Raw genomic sequence first — 24224 nt, forward strand, 5'->3', positions numbered from 1 at the left:
TTCATGGTCAGGGTCCTGGGATGGAGCCCTGCATCAGGCTCTCTGCTCAGTGGGAAGCTGCTTCCTCCTTTCTCTCTGCCTGCCTCTCTGCCTACTTTTGATCTGTCTATTAAATAAATAAATAAGATCTTATAAAAAAAAAAAAAAGGAATTGAGGTGGAGCATCTGGTAAGATGGCGGAAAGCTCACCTTGGCCCACAGATGCAACTAGGTAATGTTCATATCAGTGTAAAAAAAACACAGAACAACCCAAAGACTGGTGAAACCAACTCCACAACTAAAGGTAGAGAAGAGGCCACACTGAAGAGGTTAGGAAGGATGGAGATGTGGTCAGAGCCAAATGAACCCTGGCAGTCCTTGGAAAGGAGGGAGCCATGGATGTGGAGAGGGGAGAGAAAGACAATCACACAGGGGAGGCTGAATGGGGAAGATTAAGTGCCATAACATTTGGCTTTGAAAACTAGAGGGGCTGAATTTTGTGAGTTCTCACAATAATCAGTGGAACTTAAAGTCTCAGATTTTAAAAATCAGCAGGATGATTTCTGGAAGAGTCAGCTGATTCCCCACCCTTAAAGACAGCACTACAAATAATCCGTGGGGATACAGCATAGACATAGTAGCCTGGGGCATACAGGGGGTTTATTTACTAATTTCAGAGTGTGTCCCTAAAGGATAGAGATCCCTGGGAGACTCACCCAGGAACAAAGGAGCTGGCAGGCACCATTTTCCTCTCCCAACCATAGCACAAACACATGGCCACCTTTCAGAACTAGCCCAGAACTGACACTTACTACCTAACTTCTTCATACCACCACCTGCCCTCTTAGGGGATCTGCCCCATCTAGCCAAGCTTGCTTCAGTCCCAGCACTGAGGGTCTCCTCCCAGAACACTGGCATACCTTGCCAACACCAGGGCTCCCAACTCCTGGGCTTTGTGAAGCCTCAATCCTCCAGTGGTGGTTGGTCCTACTGAAGACCAGCATGCCTTACAAAAACTGCAGGCCCAGACCAGCGGCTGTACCAGCCACACCCTGCACTGGCAGCACAAACCTTGTGGACACTGTGGGCCCTGGCCCTTCCAGCAGCTGTTGGTTGGTGGCTATTCAAGCTGGAGCCAAAAGCCAGGTAGTGTGCAAGCAGCTATGACGGGCCAGCTCCGCTCCAAAGGGACTCCTGCCCTTGGGTGAGGGAAGGCTAACCACACACCCAATCGGACAGTCCCAGCAGTGGGCTGCAGGCAGTCAGCTTGGTCAGATTGCAGGCCCACCAACCAATAACAGTTTCTCAGGGGACAACACAGGGAAAGCACCCTTCAGTTTGGTGCTATAACATTTCAGGCAAATGCCTGGTCTGACTAAACTCAAGCCCAAGGTGGCCCCAGACTGGCCCACTAACAACACGGGGACCAAGCACTGCCCACAACAGGCAAAGAAAGCCATTGCAGAAGACTGGACTAAAGGCAAAAGTGGCCAACACACAGCAGTAGGGTGTGTGTGATACACATAGGCGACACCCCTGAAGCACCAGATTCTGGGGAACAAGGCACACTGCACTGCAAGGCACTACAGGACCTTTTATTCATAAGGCCATTACTTTCAAGAGCAGAAATGTAGCTGACTTCCGTAACACTTAGACACAGAGAGTTAGCCAAAATGAGGAGATAGAGGATTATGTACCAAATAAAAGAGGAGGAGAAAACCACAAGAGACCTAAGCACAACAGAGATAAGTAATGTGTCTGATAGAAAAATTAAAGTAATGACCATAAAGATACTCACTGGACTTGAGTAAAGAGTGGAAGACATTAGTGAGACTCTTAAAAAAAAAAAAAGATAAAAAGAGCCAATGAAAGATGAAGAACACAATAAATGAAATTAAAAATACACTAGAGGGGGCGCCTGGGTGGCTCAGTGGGTTAAGCCGCTGCCTTCGGCTTGGGTCATGATCTCAGGGTCCTGGGATCGAGTCCCGCGTCGGGCTCTCTGCTCAGCAGGGGGCCTGCTTCCCTCTCTCTCTGCCTGCCTCTCCGTCTACTTGTGATTTCTGTCTGTCAAATAAATAAATAAAATCTTAAAAAAAAAAAATACACTAGAGGGAGAGTTGCCTGAGTGACTCAGTCAGTTACCAACTCTTGATTTCAGCTGAGGTTTCCAGCTCAGGGCCATGAGTTCAAGTCACTCACTGGGCTTCTGGCTGGGCATGGAGCCTGATTAAAAATACAGTAGATAGAATAGATAGCAAACTAAAGGAAGCAAAAAGATGAATTAGTGACCCGGAGGACAGAGTAATGGAAAGTAATCAAGAGAAAAAAAAATTATGCAAAATGATAACAGACAGGAAACTCAGCAAATTCATCAAGCATAACATTCTCAGAGGAAGAAGAAAAGGGAAAGTTTATTTGAATAAATAATAGTTGAAAACTTCCCTGCAGAAGGAAATAACTGACCATATCCAGGAGGCACAGAAATCTCCCAACAAGATCAACCCTAGGAAGCCAAACCAACACACACAGTAATCAAATTGGAAAAAACAGTAATAAAGAGAAAAATTTTTAAAGCATCAAGAAAAAGAAGACAGTTACATACAAAGGGAAGACCCACGGGCACCTGGGTGGCTCAGCTGGTTAAGCGACTGCCTTTGGCTCAGGTCATCATCCCAGAGTCCCAGGATCGAGTCCCGTGTTGGGCTCTTAGCTCCATGGGGAGTCTGCTTCTCCCTCTGACCTTCTCCCCTTCTCATCCTTTCTCTCACTCGCTCTCTCTCAAATAAAGAAAATCTTTTAAAACAAAACAAAATAAAACAAAAAAGAAAGTAAAGACCCATAAGGCTATCAGCAGACTTTTCAGCAGAAACTTTGCAGGCAGAAGAAAGTAGCATGATATATTTCAAATTGCTGGCAGGAAAAAAAAAAAAAACTGCAGCCAAGAATAATCTATCCATCAAAGTTATCATCCAGAATAGAAGAAGAGATAAAGAGTTTTCCAGACAACAAAAGTTAAGGGAGTTCATGACTACAACAACAACCCAACAACGAACGGTAAAGGGACCCTTCTGAATGGAAAGGAAAGACCATAAGTAAGAATAAGAGAAAGTAGGGAACACAAAAGCAGTAAAATTTAAGCATATCTATAAAAATCGGTCAAGGGACTCACAAATGAAAAGACTATAAAGTATTACTCCATATATGTAAAACGCAGCAGGAGAGAGAGTAAAGAAGGTGCAGACTTAGATGACCATCAACTTAATATAGACTGATATATACAGAAGATGCTATATACAAACCTGATGGTAACCACAACCAAAAAACAGCAATAGACATACAAAAAATAAAAAAAAGTAATCCAAGTATATCACTAAAGAAAGCCAGTAAACCATGAGAGGAGAGCAAAGGAAGAAAGGAACAGAGAAGAACTATAAAAATAACCACAGAACAAGTAACAAAATCACAATAAATACATGACTATCATTAGTTACTTTGAATGTAGATGGACTAAACACTCCAATCAAAAGACATAGGGTGATGGAATGGATAAACAACCAAGACCCATCTATATGCTACCTAGAAGAGACTCATTTCTGACCTAAAGATACAGGCAGATTGAAACTGAAGGGATGGAAGAGCATATATCATGCAAATAGATGTGAAAAGAAAGCTGTGGCATAACATATTCGACAAAATAGACTTTATTATTTATTTATTTATTTATTTAACAGATTTTATTTGACAGAAATCACAAGTAGGCAGAGAGGCAGGCAGAGAGAGAGGGGGAAGCAGGCACCCTGTTGAGCAGAGAACAGGATGTAGGGCTCGATCCCAGGACCCTGGGATCATGACCTGAGCCGAAGGCAGAGGCTTTAACCCATTGAGCCACCCAGGCGCCTGACAAAATAGACTTTAAAACAAAGACCGTAACAAGAGATAAAGAAGGACACTATATTGTCATAAAGGGGGCAATCCAACAAGAAGATACAACAATTGCAATACTGTTACAATATTACAATATACTATGTTACCCAACATGGGAACAATCAAATACATAAAACCCTTAATAACAAACATAAAAGAATACTGATAGTAATACAATAACAGTAGCAGACTTTAACATGCTACTTACATCAATGGACAGATCACCCAAACAGAAAATCGACAAGGAAACAGTGACTTTGAATGACACAGATATAATCAGAACATTCCTTCCTAAGACAGAGAATATATATTCAAGGGCAAATGAAACATTCTCCAGAACAGATCACATATTAGGCCACAAAACAAGTCTCGACCAATTCAAAACGATCAAAGTCATACTAAGCTTCTTTTCTGACCACAATGCTATGAAACTAGAAATCAACCACAGGAAAAAATCTGGAAAGAACATATACACATTGAGGTTAAATAACATCCTACTAAACAATAAGTGGATCAACCAAGAAATCAAAGAAGAAATAAAAAATACATGGACAGAAATAAAAATGAAAACACAATGGTCCAAAATCTTTAAGATGCAGCAAAAGTGGTTCTAAGAGGGAAGTTTAGAGCAATACAGGCCTACCTCAAGAAGCAAGAAAAATCTCAAATAAACATCCTAACCTTACACCTAGAGGAACTAGAAAAAGAACAACAAATAAAACCCAAAACCAACAGAGAAAGAAAATAATAAAAATTAGAGCAGAAACAGATGACATAGAAATAGAACAGCTCAATGAAACCAGGAGCTGGTTCTTTGAAAAGATCAATGGAAAACAAACAAACAGAAAAGTGTGAGGGAGAGAGGACTCAAATAACCAAATCAGAAATGAAAGAGAAGAAATAACAATCGACACCATAGAAATATAAAGGATTGTACGAGAATACGAAAAATTATATGTTAACAAATTGTACAACCTAGAAGAAATGGATAAATTTCTAGAAACACATAATCTCCCAATATTACATCAGGAAGAAACAGAAAATTTGAATAGACCAATCATGAGTGATGAAATTGAATGCGTAATCAAAAAACTCCCAAAATACAGAAGTCCAGGACCACACAGTTTCACAGGTGAATTTTAACAACATTTAAAGAAGAGTTAATGCCTATTCTTCTCAAACTTTTCTAAAAGAATAGAACACAAAGGAAAACTTCCAAATTCATTCTATGAGGCCAACATCCCTGATATTAAAGACAGCACCAAAAAAAAAAAAAAAAAAAAGAAAGAAAGAAAAGAAAAAAGAACTAAAGACTAATATTTTTGATAAACATAGACACAAAAATTCTCAACAAAATATTAGTGAATCGAATCCAACAATACATTAAAAAGATCATTCACCAATCAAGTAGGATCTATTCCTAGATGCAAGGGTGGTTCAATATTTACAAATCAACCAACATGATGTATCACATCAATAAGAGAAATTATAAAAATCATATGATCATTTCAATAGATGGAGAAAAAGCATTTGACAAAATGCAACATCCATTCATGATACAAACCTTCAACAAAGTAGGTTTAGAGGGAACATACATCAACACAATAAAGATCTTATATCAAAAACTCACAGCTAATATCATTCTCAATGGGGAAAAACAGAGAACTTTTCCCCTAAGGTCACGAACAAATCAAGGATGTTCACTCTCAGCACTTTTATTAAACATAGTACCGGAAATCCTAGCCACAGTACTCAGACAACAAAAAGAAATTCAACCTGGTACGGAAGAAGTAAAGTTTTCACTATTTGTAGATGATATGACATTATGTATAAGAAACCCTAAAGGCTCAACCAAAAAACTACTAGAACTGATAAATGAATTTAGCAAGGTCTCATGACATAAAATCAGTATAGAGAAATTCATTGAGCTTCTATACAATAATAATGAAGCAGTAGAAAGAGAAATTAAGAAAATAATCCCATTTGTAATTTCACCAAAAATAATAAAATATCTAGGAATAAACTTAGCTAAAGAGATAAAAGACCTGTACTCTGAAAACTGAAAAACACTGATGAAAGAAATTGAAAGGGTGCTGGGTGGTTAAGTGGGTTAAAGCCTCTGCCTTCGGCTCAGGTCATGATCCCGGGGGCCTGAGATCAAGCCCCACATCAGGCTCTCTGCTCAGCAGGGAGCTGCTTCCTCCTCTCTCTCTCTGCCTGCCTCTCAATCTACTTGTAATCTCTGTCAAATAAATAAACAAAATCTTTAAAAAAAAAAAAAAGAACAAAAAAATAATAATTCTATTTGTAAGAATTTATTTAAAAAAAAAAAAAGAAATTGAAGATGACAGAGACAAATGGAAAGATATTCCATGTTTGTGGACTGGAAGAACAAATACTGTTAAAATGTCTATACTACCTAAAGCAATCTACACATTCAATGCAATCACTATCAAACAATACTTTTCACATTCTTAAAATAAACAATTCTAAAATTTGTATGGAACCACAAAAGACCTTGAATAGCCAAAGCAATCTTGAAAAACAGAAACAAAACTGAAGGTATCAGAATTCCAGACTTCAAGATATATTACAAAGCTGTAGTAATTAATCAAAGCTGTATGGTACTACATGCATACAAGTTTAAAATTGTAAAAAAACAAAACAAAACAAAACAAAAAACAACAAAACAGTATGGTACTGGCACAAAAACAGACACACAGATCAATGGAACAGAAAAGGAAGTCCAGAAATAAACCCATAATTATATGCTCAACTAATCTTTACCAAGGAGGCAAGAATACACAATGGGGAAAAGACAGTCTCTTCAACAAATGGTGTTAGCAAAACTGGCCAGCTACATGCAAAAGAATGAAATTGAACAACTTTTTTATACCAAACACAAAAATAAAGTCAAAATGGATGAAAAAACTAAATGTGAGAATTGAAACCATAAAAATCCTAGCAGAGAGCACAGGCAGTAATTTCTCTGACATCAGCCATAACAGCATCTTTCTGGATAGGTCTCCCAAGGCAAAAGAAATAAAAGCAAAGATAAACTATCTTTGTAGATAGACTATATCAAAATAAAATGCTTTCTACACAGTAAAGGAAATAATCATCAAAACTAAAAGATAACCTATTGAGTGGGAGAATGTATTTACAAATGATGTATCCAATAAAGGTTAATATCCAAAATATATAAAGAACAGATACAACTCAACACCAAAAAACCAAATAATCCAAGTAAGAAATGGGCAGAAGACATGAACAGACATTTCTCCAAAGAAGACACACAGCTGGCCAACAGACACATGAAAAGATGCTCAACATCACTCATCATCAGGGAAATACAAATCAAAACCACAATGAGATGTCAATTTATACCTGTCAGAATGGCTAAAATAAAAAACTCAGGAAAGAACAAGTGCTGGTGATGATGTGATATTGCTGGTGATATTGCACTGTTGGTGGGAATGCAAACTGGTTCAGTCAGGGTGGAAGACATTGTGGCGGTTCCTAAAAAAAAAATAAAGAATGGAACTACACTATGATCCAGTAATTGCACCACTGGGTATTTATCCAGAGAATACAAAAACATGAATTTGAAGGGATATAGGCACCCCTCTGTTTACTGCAACATTATTTACAATAGCCAAATTATGGAAACAGCCTAAGAATCCATCGATAGATGAATGGATAAAGAAGACATAGTAGACATATAATAGAATATTATTCAGCCATAAAAAAAAATAAATGAAATCTGGCCATTTGCAACAACATGGATGGAGCTAGAGAGTATTATGCTAAACGAAATAAGCCAGTCAATGAAAGACAAATACCTATGATTTCACTCATATGTGGAATTTAAGAAACAAAGGAACAAAGGAACGAAGGAAAGAAAAAACAACCCCTCCCCCCCAAAAACAGACTCTTAACTATAGAGAACAAACATGTTTATTAGAAGGGAGGTGGGCTGGGGCTGGGTGAAACGGATGATGAGGATTAAAGAGTACACTGATCTTGATGAACGCTGAGTAATGTACTGCATTGCGCAATCACTGTATTGTACACCTGAGACCAATACAGCAGTATAGGATAACTACACTGGAACTGAGACTTATTTTTTTTTAAAGATTTTATTTATTTATTTATTTGAAAGAGAGAGAGATCACAAGTAGGCAGAAAGGCAGGCAGAGAGAGAGAGGAGGAAGCAGGCTCCCCACTGAGCAAAAAGCCTGATGCGGGGCTCGATCCCAGGACCCTGGGATCATGACCTGAGCCAAAGGTAGGGGCTTTAACCCACAGAGCCACCCAAGCACCCCTGGAACTGAGATTTTAAAAAAACAAAATAAAAATGTGACACAGTACCAAGCAACTGAGGGAATAAAAGTAATGAAAGAAAAAAGAATGAGGTCAGATTCTGGATAAATAACAACAGATCTACTTTAAAATGCATTGCTGAGCACTGTATATACATTAAATATACATACATAAATATACATACAATATACATAAAACATTAAAAAAGCAATGAAACTGCAAGGAGAAATGGAGAATTCCATGACCTTAATAAGAATTTTCAATGCATATTTCCTGCTAAATGAAAGGGCAAACGCAGAAAAAATTAATAAGTAAATATGAGATGTGATTACAACACTACAATTAACAAGTCTGATTTAAAGAGCACATATGGAACCCACACCCAACAATTACAGAGCAAGAGCCGTAAAGAACGTTGGAGCCGTGGAGAGTTCACCCCGTGCTGATGCGGCAAAGTGACCGGGCAAAGACAGGCCCTCCAACGGGTGGCAGACCGTGTTGCCCATATACAGATGATGCTGAGACCAACGCTTTGCTGCCTCACAGGAGCTTGTTAAAGAACAAACAGCAGAGTCTTTCTCTCAGTTTTCTCTACCCCAAGAGGGAGAATGCCCAGACAGTGCGATTATCCCTTCAGGAGCTGAAGTGGAAGAAGGAGAATCATGGACAACGAGTAACATTTCTTTCCTTACTTACTGTCCAATTAAGCCTCGTTCCTAACATTTTTGAGTGTCTGTTAATCAGACCCTAGAGTGGAAAGAATGAAAATACACTGTGTGTGATTCTAACTCAGGAGTCATTCTGTAATAGCTAGGGTAAGTTGATGGTCAGCATTTAAGATCTGGTTACTGTCCAGTTTAAGGGCAGGCAAAATGAAAGTGACACACGTCCTTTTGCTATGCTAAAATAATTTCCTTACAGGGCCAATAAGGCAAGTCCCTGTTGGGCCCATGGTCAAAGGAGCGAGACTGATACAAAGCAAAGGTCAAGCAAAGCTTTATTTTGCGCCAAGCATCGAGAATCAAACTGACCAGCCAGGGCCGTCTCTTACAAAGAGGCGACCCCTCCCAGTCTCACAGACTAACTTTTCTAGAGCAAAGGCCATGTGGTTGAGCCTGGCCACACAGAGGTGGCCAATTGAATTATACAATTCACCCTATAGTCGTTATTTGAACTAGCCTATCACTCTGGTTAGAATTGGCGCCCAAAAGGCAGGGCCCACATTCTTGGGTGGTTAGGGAGGTATTTTCTGACTGGATGTCTCCACCTGGCTTGACTCATCCTTGTATTCTGGGCTCTGTTACCTCCCCCTGACCTGACACGTCCTGGTATATGGGCTCTATTATCAGGGGTTGGTCAGTCATATTTCACTGGTTTCCCAGACTTGTTTCTAAGTAAGTTTCTCGGCTGGGGGGGGGGGGGCGGCTGTCAATCTAAGTTTACTGCATAAATAACAAAATGGCTAGCTCTGACTAAGTAGGCCCTTATAGTCTCATCTTTTGCTTAATAATTCTAGAACACCAGTACTGGTTAATCCAATAATATTGAGGTTCATGCAATGAGCAGCCAATAAATCAGATGTTGAACCTTCAATACCTTCACAGGCCAGGCAGGTAAATTCAGAGGGTAGAAGATAGGGGGCAGCTGCCATTCAACCCCCAACTGACTATTTGAAAATGGGGGCACAGGCCTGTCAGATTTATCAATTTTTCAGATGAAAACAGAATCTAGATTTTTATATAAAATCTCCAAATTTTTGGTACTTTAATATAAACATTTAAAATACTGTACAGGAAAAATAAAACATGTCTTCGGGTCACATCCAGTGTGGACTGCTTTCACCTTCTGCAACTAATAGACATGAAGAATTTTAGACTTGGAAAGGACTTGAGTGGACTTTTAAGTCTATTATTTTCTAAATGTGTGTGTGTGTGTATTTTGCCAAGATTTTTCTTTAAATAAGAGATTACAAAGAAGCCTGCTATATTAAATAAATAAAAGCACAGATGCTCTGGCTGAAAAGGAAGCCCTCCCTCTGAGAGCCCTCTCACTGCTCCCCTTCCCTGCCAGTGACCTCAAAGGACTGCCAGAGATCACAGCCTGAAAACCACTGACCTAATCCAGACCTCAGGTTAAAAGTGAGAAACAAGAATCCAACTGCTGATTGAAGTCGTTACTGAAATCCCCAAATCTTTTTTTTTTTTTTTTTAAATCCCCAAATCTTACCTGAATTAGAATGTCAGTGCCCTTCCTCCTAATGCTCCTTTTACCAACACTATAGCTACTGATAATAAGTCAGAGTTGTACTTGCCATAAACCAGGCACTGCGGTTTCCCATATGCCAATTCTCATACAACAGTAGTCCCGTGCAAGAGATATTCTTAGCTCCACCTTGCAGATGAGGAAACCGAGGCTCTCTACGAGCAACTTTCATCAAGTGTCCTAAGTAGTAAGAGGCAAGCAGGATGTGAACCTGGGTCCATATGACTCCAGAGTATGTCCTCTTTAACTCTGACACTACGCTACCACAAGATGGGCAAGAAAGTCAATAAGATGAAGGGGAAAACAGATATGGTGAGGCCCCTGGGTGGCTCAGTGAGGCGCCTGGTGGCTGGTGAGGCGCCTGGGTGGCTCAGTGGGTAAAGCCTCTGCTCAGCTCAGGTCATGGTGCCAGGGTCCTGGGATCGAGCCCTACATCGGGCTCTCTGCTCAGCAGGGAGCCTGCTTCCTCCTCTCCCTCTCTGCCTTCCTCTCTGACTACTCTGTGTTAAATAAATAAATAAAATCTTAATTAAAAAAAAAAGAGTGACAAATTGGCATCCCTCAATTCTTGGTTCAAGGAGTGGAATGAAATACAAGGATTAAAAGGATTTAAAGTTTAAGAAGTTGAAAATCAAATACACAGTTTGACACTGCAGGTTGTCAAATTATACTTTGGCTAAATTTGCTTCCCTTTCACATAAGATATGGAGGGATATTGTGATCTGGAAGCAGTGGGACCCCTAGATCTGAAGTGGGGATACAAGACAAGGTTCAGAGGACTCACACAGAGCTCTCTGAACCTGAAGACCTCAAAGCAGACCTTCACCCTTTGTTGGGGCAGGTGCTCCTCATCTGAAAGATTTGCTTTGTAAGAAGAAAATAAATAGCCTTATACCACATCCCAACCACTCTACAAGTCTCAATCTGTAAGTAGAGTTCTACCCCAGCATGCCGTGGGATGGTCAAGTCAAAATCACATCTGGAAAAAGGGAGTATACATTACTTGTAAGACACTGTTCACTTACATCGGTTTCTGAGTATGCTGAATTAAGGAGGAAGGAACAGAATTTTAGACAAGGCTAAGATACACTGATATGGGTGTATTCATTCTAGATTCAATGTGCTAGTTTCAGAAATTGGGCTTTGGAGGTCAGAGGATAAATGGGCTCATGATAGGGCTTGGTGGGACCCTAAACCCAGCCCACTGTAATTTCTAAGTCCATGCCTGCATACTTCAAACAGCTGTATTTAGCTACAGTACAATCACCATACGGGCTTCCAGGATAAATATTATTATGGTAGAAGGGGCCAAGTGAAACCATGAGAAATCTTCCTCTACCAAGGTAGAAAATCAAGAGCGATATTACTGGGGGCAGGGGCGGGAGCACTTTCAGAGACTAATAACACCACTGAAAACATATTTAGGGGTGTAATTCTTAGAACCTGTCCACTTTAACTCTCCAGCACGATGGAATATGTCATTAATAGGTTGTCTCAAGCAACCCCAATCAAATGGCTAAGATGCTCTCCCAGATGCCGTCTCTAGTGGAACAAATCGATGGCAGCTTTGGCCCCTTACATGCAGGCTAGTGCTAATCTGGCCAGTGCTTTTTGCTTCCAAAAGCCGTCTACTTTCACCTAGGAAGGACGGCAACACAACTTTCCCAACTTGCCTTCGAGCAGTGGTTCTCAGAGTGGACCCTGAGCAAGCAGCAGCAGCAGCGTCCTGAGGGAACTTGAGAGCAGTGCAAATTCTCCATCCCACTGCAGCCTACGGGTTCAGGAGTTCTCTGGTGGGAGCAGTGATCTGTGTTCTAACAGGCCCTTTGGATGGTTCTAATGCACACCAAGGTATGAGAAGCACCGCTTTAAAGTAATATCAGATTTTCAGCTCTGTGACTCGATGTCATCATCAGAGACCCTACCCATATCCTGCTTCATACAATATCACTCTGGCCCACTGTATTTAGGACAGAAAGCTGCTAAGGGCATAGATATATTCCAATGAGGAGATGAACCCTAAATAAATAAAAGGACCTTCCACCTTGGTTTGCTAATAGTTCCTGATAGTGTCAAGACTAGACACAACTAAGGGACATCTACACAGAACCACCTAAAGCCACCTCTCATGAACTGGGTATTACCTAACTCCCCCTTATGACGTCAGGCCTACCCAATAGCATTCCATCTTCAAGTGGCCTGAGCAGATATTAAGACGGGAAAGCAGCGTGAGTAAACTGCTACACTCTCGGAATGCCGGCTTCTGCCATATTACCATCTTTTTCCTTAAAACACACATGCTATGACTTGACAATGGAAGGAATCATAATGTAAGCCTGGAGTCAGTGACACTGTAGGATCCTGCAGAGAAAGTCTGGATTAGAATTCCACTAGAGCATGATCAGAAGAAGAGAGATACTTTGATTTTTTAAAAATATGTAAAGCTACCCCTAAGCAGAGAGGTCCTGTGCCAGTATCTTAGCTGTGCCCTGACTCCCTTAGTATTAAACTAAAAGACAGAGGATATATAAGCATTTGTCACTTTACTGAAACATGGATCGCACATGGAAGTAAGGGAGCAAGCCACTTTCTCCTGAACAAGACTGAGTGCCGTGACACATCTGATTCTCCACTCAGGTTATGTGCTTTCTACTCACGGGGACATACTCAGTAATTCTCAAGAAGTGCTAAGAGCTTTATTCCTTACTTTAAAAAAGCACCAAAACAAAATCAACTTCTAGTGATGGTAATGAAAACTGAGGGAGAGCGAAGAAGTCTAAAAAATGAGAAGAAAAAAAGTGATAGGTCTTAGCTAGAAAGAGAGTCACTTGAGATCTAAAGGGGTCCTTATTTATTTTTTTAAAAAGATTTTATTTATTTGAGAGAGAGAGAGAGAGAGTGACAGCACGTGCATGAGAGAGAGCACAAGTGGCGGAGAGGGAGAAGCAGGCTGCCCACGGTGCAGGGAGCCTGATGCGGGGCTCGATCCCGGGACTCCAGGATCATGACTTGAGCCGAAGGCAGATTTTTAACGGACTGAGCCACCCAGGCACACGTAAAGGGGGTTCTTATATGTTTATTCCTCAGAGAGTAAATACTATTAATGTGTCTACAGAGATCACAAATAAATTCTATGAGTGTTACAGACAACTATACAAGAAAGTGATGGAAAATTTGTCACTTATTTTCATGAGTGAGACCAGTATCAGGCAAGTGAGTTTCTTTAAATAATACAAAGCAGGGCCTAGAATATAAGAGAAGAAAAAGCAGGAATTTGCATTATTTCCACGATGGAATACTTGTTATTTTTTTAAGTGTTCTTAGCAGGAAGCATTATTAATTTTAAGTTATTTCTTCAATAAACTGTTTACTTTGGAAATATGGCAAATATATGCAATAACTGGTTGACACTACAAAAGAATTCATTCAGGGAAGAGTCAACTCTTTAATTTAAAACTTGTGAATTGGAAAAATTCTAATTCCAGGGAAACTACACATTCAGGTATACATTCGGTAAATATTAATGAAAGCCTACACGACAAATACACAAACCAGAGCCATAAGCCTTCGCTACCTACATGTCGCATTCTCAAGGAAAGGAAATAACACAACAGTCTTCTCACGATCTGGAAGAACCATGACACTTCATGGACAGACAGGCTCTCCTGAAGGCATAACTAGTCACGTCCCAGACTGTGGAATACCAAGGGATAGCCCTATAGGGACCTGGTGCCCATCAGCAGAGCCTCCCCGGAGACGTGCTGTTCTCTGCTCACATACGCATCTAACCCTGATTCTGAAGATGACGATACAGTCACGGTACTTTCTTACTACTGATGTGGGAAACAAAGGTAAAAGAAAAATTAAATTTCCTTAGTACTTACAGCCGGATGACAAGTCCGGAAACAGGCAGAGCGACATTCCTCTAGGAACTCCACTGCCTCGATATTAACACTTTGCTAAGGGCAAAAGGCAGTCTTAACTTGACCCCCAGGATCCTGTAAGTCTACTGTAACATATAAAAATTTCTTTGGAAACTTCCTTCTCTCTCTACACTCCCCCCAACAAGATACATTTTGGCAATCATCCTCCAAAGTGTATGACCCGCTTATATATATATCTGAAGAGTCTCCTGACTGGGTTTTTACTAAAGGGTAATATATGACTTTTTCCTAACAGCTAGCCCCCTCAGGATGCTGGAAACCCTGTTTCCAAAATACCTGGGAGGCTTAGGCTCTCCCTAAACCCCTCCCAACTTGGAAGTATAAAATGGGCTACTCCTCGCGACCCCGGGCGGGGCAGCTCTTTCTGCCCAGGGATCCTGTCCCCATGCTTTAATAAAACAATCTTCTTCCATCAAAAACGTCTCCAGAATTCTTTTTTGGCCCTTGGCTCTGAACCCTAACAACTGTCCTGCATCACTACTGTTACACAGTATCACAAAAGAGGTAAGTTTATGAGTTGTACATTTAAAACACAAAGGTAGCCACCATACACACTCTGACTTGGAACACATTTCAGTATCTGTTTCATTTTGAATGACTCAACAACTTACTTTCGGAATAGTTACAGCTATTTTCAGAAAGTCTTTCCTGAAAAACAAGAATTAGTGACACTAAACATTTTCTTTCCTTCCATATGGGGATATAAGGCTAGAGAATAAGGACGAAATGAAGGGGTCCACTAGACTCCTTTAAAAGCAGGAAAGTGAAAACGTTTAAAAAAATCACTGTTTCGCAGAAATGGTTTTTTTCCTTAGAAGTTTGTTTACACAGTCTTGCTCCATTCCTGTATTTTTAATTGGATAGAGAGAAGTTTCAGTGGTGCGTATTAACAGGTGGAAAGAAAAGGGGGTTTTTTGGCTTACTTCCCTTTAGACTATTTGAAAGTACAATGACCACATGCTGTTCCAAACACAATACATGACTTTGCTTTTGCCTAGACCTCAACGAAGGCAATTCAAAAAGAAAAATAGAATATTCCTGTTTCCATTTTCCCTAGATCAATCTCAGCTCCTTCTGGATGAAATCAGTCTCTCAAGGGACATCAGCCTCACAATTTGGGAAACAATGCTCTAGATACGAAACGAAAAGGAACACAATGGAAAACCAGCAGCCATTTGTTTTTCTACTTGGGAGAGTTGGGCTGTACAACATCCTTTTCATTACCAAGCCAAGTTACTATTCAGAATTGTAAATTAACTCTTTGAAATACAAATGACTTCAGCTTCAGACATTAAAAGACAAAACTGAAATCCCTCATTTCAAGCAATCTCTGAAACAAAACCGAAGAATAAGAATATCCCAGTCAGTGGTCTGTGATAAATTTGGCCTAAGAAAAATTTATGTGGAAAGATAAAGCTCAAGTAACATATTAACAAGAATGATCATGTTTACTTAATACATACTCTGTGTGTAATATCCTTAGGAACACTTTCAAATACCTTAAACCAGGTCCCACAAACTAGCCTGTGGGCCAAAAAATGGTGCACTGCCTGTTTCTGTAAATACAGTTTTATTGAAAACCCATCTACACTCATTTGTTTACAAACTGTTTATGGCTGTTTTGCTACAGGTGCAGAGTTGAATAGCTGTGACAGAGACTGTATGGTTTGCAAAGCCAAAAATTCTTATTATTTGGTCCTTTACAGAAAGTTTGCATTCCTTGCTCTAAACCAGTGGGTCTCAAATATTAATGTTCGTGAGAAACTCTCAGACAGCTTGTTAAAACACAGCCTCCTGAGCCCTGACTTCACAGATCATGCTTCAGTAGGTTGGAATGGGGTCCATGAACATATATTTCTAACAAGCCCACAAGCTGCTGGTCTATGAACTGAACCCTGAGAACCACTGCTCTAACCCATCTCCTGTAATCACAGAGAAGCTTTGACAACAGGTGCTATGAATTCTATGGCTATAAAACAGGACAGCCCTCAGACAAAATGAAAACTAAGGTGTAAAAGAGGACTGGGATAGATCCATTGATGTATGGAATTCTTGGTAGTTGAGAAAGCACAACGAGTTGCTTGCAATAATCAGATGATGATTCTTCAGCCCATTATTCTAACGTTAATTTATAGTGAACACTGTGAACTCAGTAGGGACCAGCAGGAACTGAAAACATTGGGGTTGGAAGTATAAAACCTCATCTTTTCTTTTGAGACGTTATAAAACGTTTTTTGTGGTTTGTGAGTGTGTGTATGTGTTTGTGTGTGTGTTTTAGTAACAGCCAGGCTCTACACAGTTATGATTTAGTATTTGACCAGACTATAGCACAATGTTTGTAAAGAAACTAAGACATGTGGTTTATAATACAAAACACCAATCAAAAGACGAATTCTTGGGATGCCTGGGTGGCTCAGTTGGTTGGGCTGCTGCCTTCGGCTCAGGTCATGATCCCAGGGTCCTGGGATCAAATCCCACATTGGGCTCCTTGCTCAGTGAGGAGTCTGCTTCTCTCTCTGCCTTTGCCTGCTTGTGCTCTCTCTCTCTGACAAATAAATAAAATACAATCTTTAAAAAAGAAAAAAAAAGATGAATTCTTTCACTCCATATAAATATTAATGGTTAAAGAGAAAAATATTCTTTTTAAGATTTATTTGAGAAAGAGCATGCACACGCAAGAGAGCGTGCACTTGTGAGCAGGGGCAGCGGCAGAGAGAGGGAGAGACAAGAAGACTCCCTGCAGAGCAGGAAGCCCTGTGTGGGGCTGGATTTCAGGACCCTGAGATCATGACCTGAGTTGAAACCAAGAGTCGGATGCTTCACCAACTGAGCCACCCAGAGGCCCCCAAAATAAGATTCTTTAAATTCCAAGAAACAAGTATCATGTTAACATGGGAAAGAACACCGAGGATGTCAGCTAATACGCTTCATCAGACCCAGGCTCAGGTAGAACCCAGGTGGGTGATTTGAGAACCACCTAAAAGTATCAGAGTTTCTTTCACTTGAACACTGAAGATGACAGAGGTGGAAAGTGACGATTTGGCGGTAAAATTCTCTTTGCTGATTTATTAGAACAGGAAACACCACTGGTTTCTTTATTCAGCTTTTACTAGGCATCTACCATGCTCTGAGGCACTGGACTAGGCATTGGGAAAAGGTGAATAAACACCATCCTCTCTCTCCACACACTCGCAATCTAATGAGAGCTACATGCATAACTGCGATACTGCGTAATAAATATAAGAACCGTTATATATTTAGGCACTATCCGAGTATAGAAAGTGAGATTACAGGGACGCCTGGGTGGCTCAGTTGGTTAAGCAGCTGCCTTCGGCTCAGGTCATGATCCCAGCGTCCTGGCATCGAGTCCCACATCGGGCTCCTTGCTCAGCAGGGAGCCTGCTTCTCCCTCTGCCTCTGCCTGCCATTCTGTCTGCCTGTGCTCGCTCTCTCCCCTTCTCTCTCTCTGATAAATAAATAAAATCTTAAAAAAAAAAAAAAAAAAAAGAAGGCTACTCACTTAGTCTTTAAAAAAAAAAAAAAAAAAGAAAGTGAGATTACATATGCCTGGGAGAAAGGTGAAAGAAGGCTTCCCTAAGCACAGAGACCTGCATAAACCGAGTAGGTGAAGGACAGGTACAGAGTCTAGGACACAATGGATACAATGTGTAAAAGGCACAGAAGTGAGAGAGAGCAATGTGGAGCAAAGTGTGTAACGTCTGAAGGGACAAGATGGGAAGGAAGCTGGCCAGGAAGGCAGGGTCCCCTATGAAGAACACACTAGAGTCAGGTCCATTCTTCTAGCTCTAGGGAAATGGTGAAGAATGTTATTACTCCCAGAGTGGACCATGAGGATTTGTTTTCATAAAATCACTTTGACACAACCAGAGAGGAGCAACTGGTGAAAACTGTGAGAAGACTTAGTATTCAAGGCACAGATGAGAAGAAGAAACACAGGTAGGTCTGAAGAGAGGTTAAAAAAAAAAACACCAAAATTCCCAGTTTAACTTTTATAGAAATGAAATTTGCAAAGCAGCAGCAAAGACTGAAATTAACCCATCATATTCTGAGTCTTGGGAAATATCTTCTTTTTTATTGATTAAGATCAAAGGCTAAAAACAAACAGACAAACAAAACCACTTAAAGATGACATTATGGTCCGTGTGGACAGAGAAGAGTTTGTTGGAACCTTGTGCTCAGACTTGGACAAATCGTAACTTCTCTGAGCTTCGGTTCCTACATGATGGAGGGCTCACGGGTTCTTAACCAGGGCTATAAAGAGAGGTATATTTCAATACAATTGGTTTCCTTTGTCATGCACCTCATCTTAATTCAATTTTAAAACATTCTCTTATTCTAGATGGGGTCAGTGGCACAAAAGAGATTAGGAAGCTCTACATGTTATTTAGTGTCACAACTCTCAAATTATAGGACTTTGGGCATTCGTTATAGGAACTAAAAGAGAACATCACTGGCTAAGGACAAGTAAAGACGGGGCAACAGTAAAAGCACAATACCATGGCCCAAAAAAAAAAAAGAATACCCAAGGATTTACAGTCTGACAAAGGTTGATATTATTTAGCCTTTCCGTTTCCCTTTCTTCTTTTGCAGACTAATATTATATTAAACAACTGCTTGATGACTTCCTTCTCTTATACCCTTAAACTTACTGAAGTATGACTGCTAGAAAAAACTTAACAGTAAAGTCTATGAAAAAGTTTAGCATATGGGGAAGATTATATAATGAGGTTGCTAACATTAGCAATCAAATAAAGGTGGTGAGAACAAAAATGCCTTCTTGATAATGTCCAGACACGAAACCCCTTGGGAAAGAAAAGCAGCTAGATAAATAAAAAAAAAACCTTTTTCTCTTAATCAGAAACAACTGGTTTTAAAAAGACACGTGGAAAAAAAAAAGACACATGGAACAAAAAGTAGTTTGTATCATCTTGAAATTACAGGATGCATCTCTCCCCTCTCTCTACAATGGTACTCTAGGATAATGAACTCCAAATGATGTGACTTTATAAGGCCAGTGTTACCATTCAAATGTATGTAGCTATTATGCAGAAAGGAAATCGGATTTAAGAATAAAAATATTTTTTAAGAACTTTATAAGACATGAGTTATAAAACTATCAGAGAAAACATGAATGATGTAATTATTCCTTGAAGGCACTCCTATTACATACTTTATTTTGATCAGATTAAGCTATCAAAATGGTCCTGATTAATGAATTAAAGTATCACTGCACCATTTGCTCAGTGTTCAAAATGATACTTTGCATTGGTTTGAAAAACCACTGAAAGAGTACCAAAAATGTAATTTGTAGTATCTTTTTCAAGAACGTCTACTTAGTATTTAAAAACTGCTATTTTAGACCAGTATCTACGAATGAGGTAGTGAAAAACTATTCAACTAAACAACAGTGAATGCATAAATCTAATCTCTTTTTAAATTAGTGTCTATATTAAAGTTGTAGGAGTTTCATCTCTTAGCAACGTTCTGAGGGGGAAAAGCCTTTACCATCCCTGGACGCTTCTTCTGGAGAAAGACTAGAAAAATATTTGTCTTCTTCCATTCTTGAGACTTACCAATCTAAGAGATCTGTACAGGAGGGCAGGTTCCCTGTCTCTACAGGTAACTCTTTCTTCCCACACATCCCGGCAATCTGCATATCTCCAAACCGGAGGCTGGTAACTGAGGTACCTAAGGCAATCTTTAGTGTCACTCTGCTCCTCCCTAGACCTGTGGTTTCTTTTAACAGGTATCTTACAAAGAGTACTTAAGTGCCACGCTTAAAAAAAAAAAAAAAAAAAAAGCCACTTTTTAGCCAAACAATTCAGCCCTCACATCTTCCAGTAATTGATTTATTTCAGAAAAACTGGGCCAGGTGAACATTTACAACTACTTATGAAAATACACGGGTGTAGTTCAAGCACAATATAGGATATATGTTCAATGAAATAGGAAAAATTCATAATTCACACTTCCAGAGGAACTACCATACATAATTGATTAAAGGAAGCAAAACATTTGCCAGGTGCACGATATTTCAAAATCATCACTTACACCTCATATAAAATAAACCCTCCATTGAACAAATGCACTAACAAGGGCCACAAAACTACACAAAACAGAAGTTAGTAGGGGAAATTAATTTTCGAAAGGATGTATTCAAAATATGAAGTTGTTCACAACTTAATGGAATCCCTTACTGTGATTAAAAAAAAAAAAAAAAAAGTCACATTTATAGTTTATTCCAGAGCAGAGCATCAACTACTTCTCTATAAATGTATGAAGAAATACTCACCTCCATTTTCACAGCAGCTGTACTCTGGTCATAATGCCTCATCAAATTAGGGAAAAATGTCATGTTGTAGGCCATCTTCATACATCTGGGGACAGTAATTGGTTCACAGGTGAAAAGACTGTGCCCTCTTATGAAGGGTGGAAAAACACATATCCACAAAAATGCCAACATTTCCATTTTCTTCAGATTCCTGGTTTTACCACATGGCTGGGATTAATCGCTCTTTTCATCCTTAGATGGTCATCCAGAAAGAAAATGTTCAAATTGCTCTTTCATTATTTTGCCATTTTGCCATTTTGAAGGAAGCTCTTTTCCTGAAATGAGTTCTGGGTCAATTACTGTAAAAACAACCAAGAGAGGGCATGTGCGACATCTGTCATACACTCAAAGGCGGACATCAAAGTGCAGAGGTTGAGTTTTTCACCCTGGGTAACTAACGCTGGAAAAACGACGGAAAATTCCGTCCTTTCGAGATACTCTTCACCTGCTCTGGCACAGAATACAGAATCGGCCGAGGATGCCTCGTCTCTAGGGAACCCATGATAGAACCTTGGGGGGGGGGGGGCAAAGGATGAGTGAGGTGGAGGGAAAAAAAGTCACGCTGGGGTTGATAATACGTTAAAAAGTATTAACAGAATCGTGAACGCTAAGGGCCCCTGTTGGGGATCTGATTACGCACAAGAAAACTGAGTCCCAGGGAAATTTCGTTCAGACCCAATGAGTTCCTAAAGCCTTGGAGGACTCCCTAGGGCCGGTCTGTGGGGCCGTCTCCGGGAGATGGGCTTTCCCGGTTTTCAAAAGGCCAACTGGGGGGAGACGTCTAGGATTCCTCCCGGAGGAGCGAAATCAGCTCTCACGGGCTGGGGCGAGGAGTGGCAGAGGAACAAAGCTGGACCGGGAGGGTGACGGACGTCCGCGGGAGGAAAGGCCGTGGGCCCCGAGTCGCGACCAGCCGCACCCCCCACCCCAGCACCCCCGCCCCCGCCCGGTGCCCGGTGCCCGGCTTCCAGCGCCCCGCGCGGGCCCTCGCCCCACAGCCCCGCACCTGCCCCGGGCCTGGAGCCGCGCAGCAGCGAGCGTCCCGGGCCGGCTGGGCGGCGCGGGGCCCCGGCAGCGTCCCCCGGGAGCTCGCCCCGACTTCTGCGGCAACTCGGGCCTGCGCGGCCTGTCCCGCCGCCGCCGCCCGCCCCGCACCTGTGGCTCCCCGCCCGCCGCGCGCCCCCGAGGCCCGCCCCGCAGCGGCCGCCCGCGCAGCCGGCCCGAGGGGCCTCACCTCCCTCCGCTCCTCGCCGGGTCGAGCGTCCGGCCGCCGCGAGCTGAGACGGCGGCTCCGCGAAGCGTCCGGAACTCCAGCTGCCTCCGGAGCGGCCCGGGGAGCGAGGGCCGGGCGATCCCGCGAGACTGCGCCGCCAGGTCGGGCGGGCAGGTCTGGGCTCGCGGCGGCGGCGGCGGCGGCGGCGGCGGACCTGGCCCTCCGCCCGGCCCCGCCTGCGCTGCGGCCCGGGCGGCGCCCCGGGGACCGGGGTCGGGCTGCGGGTCCCGCTGTGCGGCCGGGGGATGGGTCCCCTCCACCTTGCGGTGGTTCTGGTACCCGCAGCACACGGCTGGGCCGCGCGTCTCGCTCTCCCCGTGCAGCGGGCTTCCGCCTACAGGGCTTTCTTGAAGCTTCTGGGTGCCTCCCCTCAACAAAAACTTCCTTTAAGAGGACCCACTGCATTTCGGATCTCAGGACACACAAGGATTCTTAAAAGGGGGCAGATTTGCTCTGTAAAGGCAATTCTCCAAGTGTCCCTAGTGGGAAAGTGGCGGGGTCCCTTTTGTTAGTTTTGGGGGTCCGGCCACCAACTTGAGGCGCAGGTGGCAATAGGATTCCAGCCTGGCAGGTCCCACAGTTTTACTGACGCAAAACCCTGATAGAAATAGAACTACTTTAGAAGTCAGCCTAGGGGCTAGAATCAACCATGCCACACATCATCTCGTGGGCTTCACTGATTATTCATCCCTCCTTTCTTCCTAAGACGCAACGACCACGGATCTTTTCCCTCTCCCCATAGTATTGTCTTTTCTAGAATGTCATATAGTTGGAATTGTATAATATGTATAATATGATTGGCCTCTTTCACCTAGTCATAGTCTTCAATGTCTTCTCATGGCTTGACAGCTCGTTTTTTATAAGCGCTGAATCAAATCCCTTTGGCTGTACCATGCATTCACCTTCGCAAGGTAGTCTTGCTTGATGCCAACCTTTGGCGATGATGAGTAAAAGTGCTAAACACCCGTGTGCAGTTTTTCGTGCCATGTTAAGTTTTCAACTCTTTTTGGGGCAAATACCAAGGAGCCCAACTGCGGGATCACAGGGTAAGAGCATGTTTAGTTTTATAAGAAATGGCCAAACTGTCTTCCAAAGTGGCCGTAACATTTTGCATCACCACTAGCGAAGTCTGACAGTTCCTGTTGCTCCACAGCAACAGAATTTGGCCTTGTCCGTGGTCCAGAGTTTGGCTATTCTAATAGGAGCAGTTCAACTGTTGGTTGAACTTGCACTTCTCTGATGATACGTGATGCAAATATCTTTTCAGCACTATTTACCGTTTGTGTATCTTCTTTGATGAGGTTTCTGTGAAGGTCCTTGGTCTATTTTTAAAATTGGGTTGGTTGTTTTCTTCTGGTTAGGTTTTAAGAGTCCTTTGTGTATTTTGGAGAACAATCCTTTATCAGATATATCCTTTGCAAATATTTTCTCCTTGTCTGTGGCTTATCTTCCGGTTCTCTTGGCATCGTCTTTCACAGAGCAGAAGTGTTGAATTTCAACGATGTCCAGCTCATGGGCTATTGCTCTCGTGGATCGTGCCTTTGGAGTTGTACAGTAAAAGTCATCACTGAACCCAAGGACTTCCAGACTTTCCCCTATGTTCTCCTGTGTTTTACAGTCAGGTCTATGATCCATTCTGAGTTGATTTCTTTGAAGATGTTGTGTAAGATCTGTGGCCAGATTCATTGTTTCGCATGCGACTGTCCAGTCGTTCCAGCACTTTTGGTTGAAAAGATGCCCTTCACTCCATGTATTGTCTTTGCTCCTTTGTCAAGGATGGGTTGTTCCATGTATATGGGCATATTCCTGGACTCTCTATCCTGTTCATAATGAACAAAGCTGGACCAGGAGGGTGACAGAATGTCTGGGGGAGGAAGACTGTGGGCCCTGAATCACAAGTCACTGCACCGTCCCACACCCACGCCCTGCCCAGGCTTCCAGCACTGGACAGGGTGACTTGTCCCACACCCCAGCACCTGTCCCCATGCTGGGGATGTCTATTGATACCATTTTTGCAACAGCATTTGCTCACTTCATGTCTCTGTGCCGTAGTTTGGTAATTCTCAAATTATTTCAAGATTTTTTGTTACTATTATATCTGTAATGGTGATCTGTGATCAGTGATTATGACTCACCGAAAGCTCAGACCATGGTTAGCATTTTT

The 24224-nt window shown here is 41.8% G+C and overlaps 1 protein-coding gene across 2 annotated transcripts in view; it reads right to left on the reverse strand.

Annotated features, from left to right (window-relative positions):
- FZD6 (frizzled class receptor 6) overlaps positions 1–22386 on the reverse strand; it is a 37342-nt gene extending 14956 nt beyond the window's left edge. Inside the window, exons 1-2 of one of the 2 annotated variants that reach the window (XM_082719326.1) lie at positions 22022–22386; positions 20749–21062 (exon numbers count right to left, since the gene is read on the reverse strand). In XM_082719326.1, the coding sequence (XP_082575452.1) occupies positions 20749–20925 (177 nt within the window). In that variant the 5' untranslated portion in view covers positions 20926–21062; positions 22022–22386. Of the gene's footprint in view, positions 1–20748; positions 21087–22021 lie in introns of both variants that reach the window. The other variant, XM_082719325.1, reaches the window with a different exon arrangement.
- Between the last annotated feature and the right edge of the window lie 1838 nt (positions 22387–24224).

This window comes from Mustela nivalis (genome assembly GCF_964662115.1).
Source record: "Mustela nivalis genome assembly, chromosome: 2".
In the NCBI taxonomy this organism is placed as follows: Eukaryota; Metazoa; Chordata; class Mammalia; order Carnivora; family Mustelidae; genus Mustela; species Mustela nivalis.